At 33.8% G+C, this 3,254-nt stretch overlaps 1 protein-coding gene across 1 annotated transcript in view; it reads left to right on the top strand.

Annotated features, from left to right (window-relative positions):
• Positions 1-391, top strand: part of LOC111384793 (superoxide dismutase [Cu-Zn], chloroplastic-like) — a 2,698-nt gene extending 2,307 nt beyond the window's left edge. Inside the window, exon 4 of the mRNA XM_023009117.1 lies at positions 210-391. Within this exon, the coding sequence (XP_022864885.1) occupies positions 210-391 (182 nt within the window). The remainder of the gene's footprint in view (positions 1-209) is intronic.
• Positions 392-3,254: the final 2,863 nt, after the last annotated feature.

Raw genomic sequence — 3,254 nt, 5'->3', positions numbered from 1 at the left:
TAATCGTACTACCACATTAGGAGCTCTAACCTTTAAACAACTTTTAAGGAAAGGATTTTCAAGTGGTTATAATTGTCAAGAATGTCATTGTGTAAGCTTGAACAAGAAAATTTTCGATCCCATAAAAGTGACTGGCCCTGAGCACTTTGCAAAATTTCTGCTATGACCTGAGATCGAAAGCTGCAATTTATGGTGGTTCCAGTCTTTAGTATCAAATCATGGAATTCTGCTTGAACTGATAACAAAAACTGCAGAAAATCTCAGTATTGTGCATGCTGGGGTGGTTCCACTACTTATGCTTAACTTTGGTGAATGTGGATTATATTCCATGTTCTTGGCTTCAGTTGATGTTGGATTTCTTATATTTTTGAATCTATTTGTTACAGACTAATGAATGTTTTATCGTGCATGTATTTATGTGTATAATGTTTGTTTCTTACAAGAATCTCATTTGTTGAAAACTATTGTAAAGCAAAAAATTCATGATCTAACTTTTTAAGCTTCATCGCACATCATAATATTGTACTATAGGTTGGTTATAAATGTTTTGACCATAGGTCTTCTTGGCAAGCTCTTTGATTGAAGGTTTAATAGCTAGATCCTACTTTACATTTCTGAGTTTCCTGTGGTTGAAGGCAAGGAATACCTAAAGTCTAGAATATTCTAGCTTGGGATTTATAGGCCATGAAGGAAAAATTCAACTTTACATTTCCTATTCGTAACTTTATTTTTCAAAATATCGTCTTTATAGATCAACTTTAAGAACTTTACTTTAATAGTTTTCAAATTTAGGCTGTAGAGACATTTCTAGTCATTTGGGAGATATTCATGTATATTTGTGTGTGTGTAATCAAGCGATGCACATAATAAAAAGGACAACATATAAGAGAAGGGGCAGAAGAGAAATCGAGATGAGATGTAGAGGAATTAGAGAGAGAAACTAGAAAGAGAGGAGAGAATTTAGGGGAGAAAACTATGCCTTCTTTTGGTGAACTTTATAAATCAATTTATAAATAGTCAAAACTTCATTTTCAACCAAATATTTTAATGGACTCACAAGTACTAGTCACTTATCCATCCCTCATTTTTATCTATTTATAAATTCTTTCCACTCTGAGACTATCACTTGAATCAATAATAAAGTCTGATCACAATGGAGAAACCTACTCTTTTAGTTGAAATCTCTAGTAAACTAGTAAAACTACCAAACTATCAAAAGGGAAAATTTCCTAATTTAACTTAATAATATGTAAAGGAAATAAAATCAAACACAAGAAAATCCCTTAAAATAAAGGACAACTTCTCTTTCTAAAATACGTATCTATTCTTTTTAGGTCCTCAAGAGAATATCTAGTAAGATCACCACCATAAAAATACAAGAAAATCTCTTCAAGAAGGGTGCAGAAGAGAAATGGAGAAGAGAAGTAGAAGAATTAGAGGGAGAAAGAGAGGAGAGAATTTAGGGGAGCAATCAATATCAGTTCAGTTATGATGGAAAAACCTACTCTTGTCGTTGAAATCTCTAGTAAATTAGGAAAACTATCAAACTCTAACGAAGGGAATATTTCCTATTTTAATAATAGTTAAAAGCATTTAGTTTCTGACCTTGTTATGGGAGAGTGCAAAGGCTTCTTTAATTAGTTGGTAGGCTAGTTCTTAGATGTTGAAAGATTCAGAAAGTCACGAGCTGTTAAAGGCAGAATCCATGTGGAGCGATGTGTTATTATTTGCACAGGGCTTTCTTTTTTCTTTTCGGCATTTGTTTGCCCCTTTTTGTGTGTGTGTGTGTGTGTTTTGGTTAGTACCACGGTTTTGAAGGCAGAAGCCACATGGAACTATTTTGAAATATTTGATGAAGTTAACAAAACCATGGCATTGGATTCTAGAATGTAACAATTGGAGTTAAAAATACCCTGATATCGAGAGGGAAGGGCTTTGATGCAACTCGAAACTGATTGAAGAATATAACTCAGTCCCATACTATGATTGATATAGCTTTAACTTGTTCGACATTGTGTGAAACGGTTGACCGATGCTTCGGACATGACCAAACTGTTATGTCAAGCATTAATGTTAAAAACCATGTGATAATGTCCCAAGCATCACTTGTACTAATAATTGAGCAAAATTACAAATTTTTTTGCTGAATTACATCAGTTGAGTATGAAGTCAGAAAGTTATTCATATGCTACTATTTAATGTGATTTCTTTCTTTTCGCAAAATTTTAGTTACATAACTGACAATCACTGAACTCTAGAAGGCGCATTTGTGTAACTTCTTTTATGCTTGTCCATCAAACTATATTTGTACTTATCCACCAAATATTTCATCAATTCTACCCGTCAAGTTTAAAATTTTCCTTCCAAATAGCAAAAACAGGCTGTCTTCGATACAAATACATATTTGTTGGCTTCTATGAGAACAAATGTTCTCATTGTCTTGCAAGAACATTATAGTTGCCATTGTCTTACAAGAGTATTAAAGTTGCTACTATTTCAGACTTGGTTAAGCTCTTCAGCTGGTGCTGAGTTTGGGATCCATTCGACAAATTCCCCAGATATTATTTTGACAGAATTTGTTTCCTTTCTGACTTGGGTTGTTTGGAGCTAATGCTGGATGTGTTTTATTCACTCTTACAACTTTAATTTAAAGTCTGAGAATTCATTCCAACCTCACTGATATTCCGTGTTACCCTTATCGATTAAAAGGAGAATATATATGCTCATTTTATATTTATAATGCAGGTGTGGTTGGTTTGACTCCCATGTAATGGAAGCTATAAAAATGGAATCACCCTGTTCTTTATCGCGTGACATTTCTCACTGTATGTCTCCTATCGAGATTGTATGCATGCTATGAACACTGGTACCTTTGCTGCTTAATGCTGTTCAATACTATCTACCTTCTGAATTAGGCCGTGATGCGTAATCTTGATTGTAGAAGTTATTTTCGCTTCACTTGAAACGCCGAATAAGGTTCAACGGCTGAAAACATTTCGCTCGCTTTTCATGTCGAAGGGCCATGTATTGTTAAATTGTTTGCAGGATTAATTCAGTGGCTGTTTTGTTTATTCGGGTCATTGATGCAATGTGTTCTCATTCACAGAATAAGATTAGTTATATGGTGGAAACATTATTAACGAGTAGGAGAGACACATGTTCTTACATCCGTATCCTACGGTTTGATACATAAAATACTAATTATAAGTTGGAATTATCAAACTAAAACATGGCAGCATAGAAAATAAAGTAAT

The sequence above is a fragment of the Olea europaea genome, unplaced genomic scaffold (assembly GCF_002742605.1).
Source record: "Olea europaea var. sylvestris unplaced genomic scaffold, O_europaea_v1 scaffold3011, whole genome shotgun sequence".
Lineage (NCBI taxonomy): Eukaryota > Viridiplantae > Streptophyta > Magnoliopsida > Lamiales > Oleaceae > Olea > Olea europaea.
The sequence above is the reverse complement of the archived record's forward strand: the minus strand, read 5'-3'. Positions and strand labels throughout refer to the sequence as shown.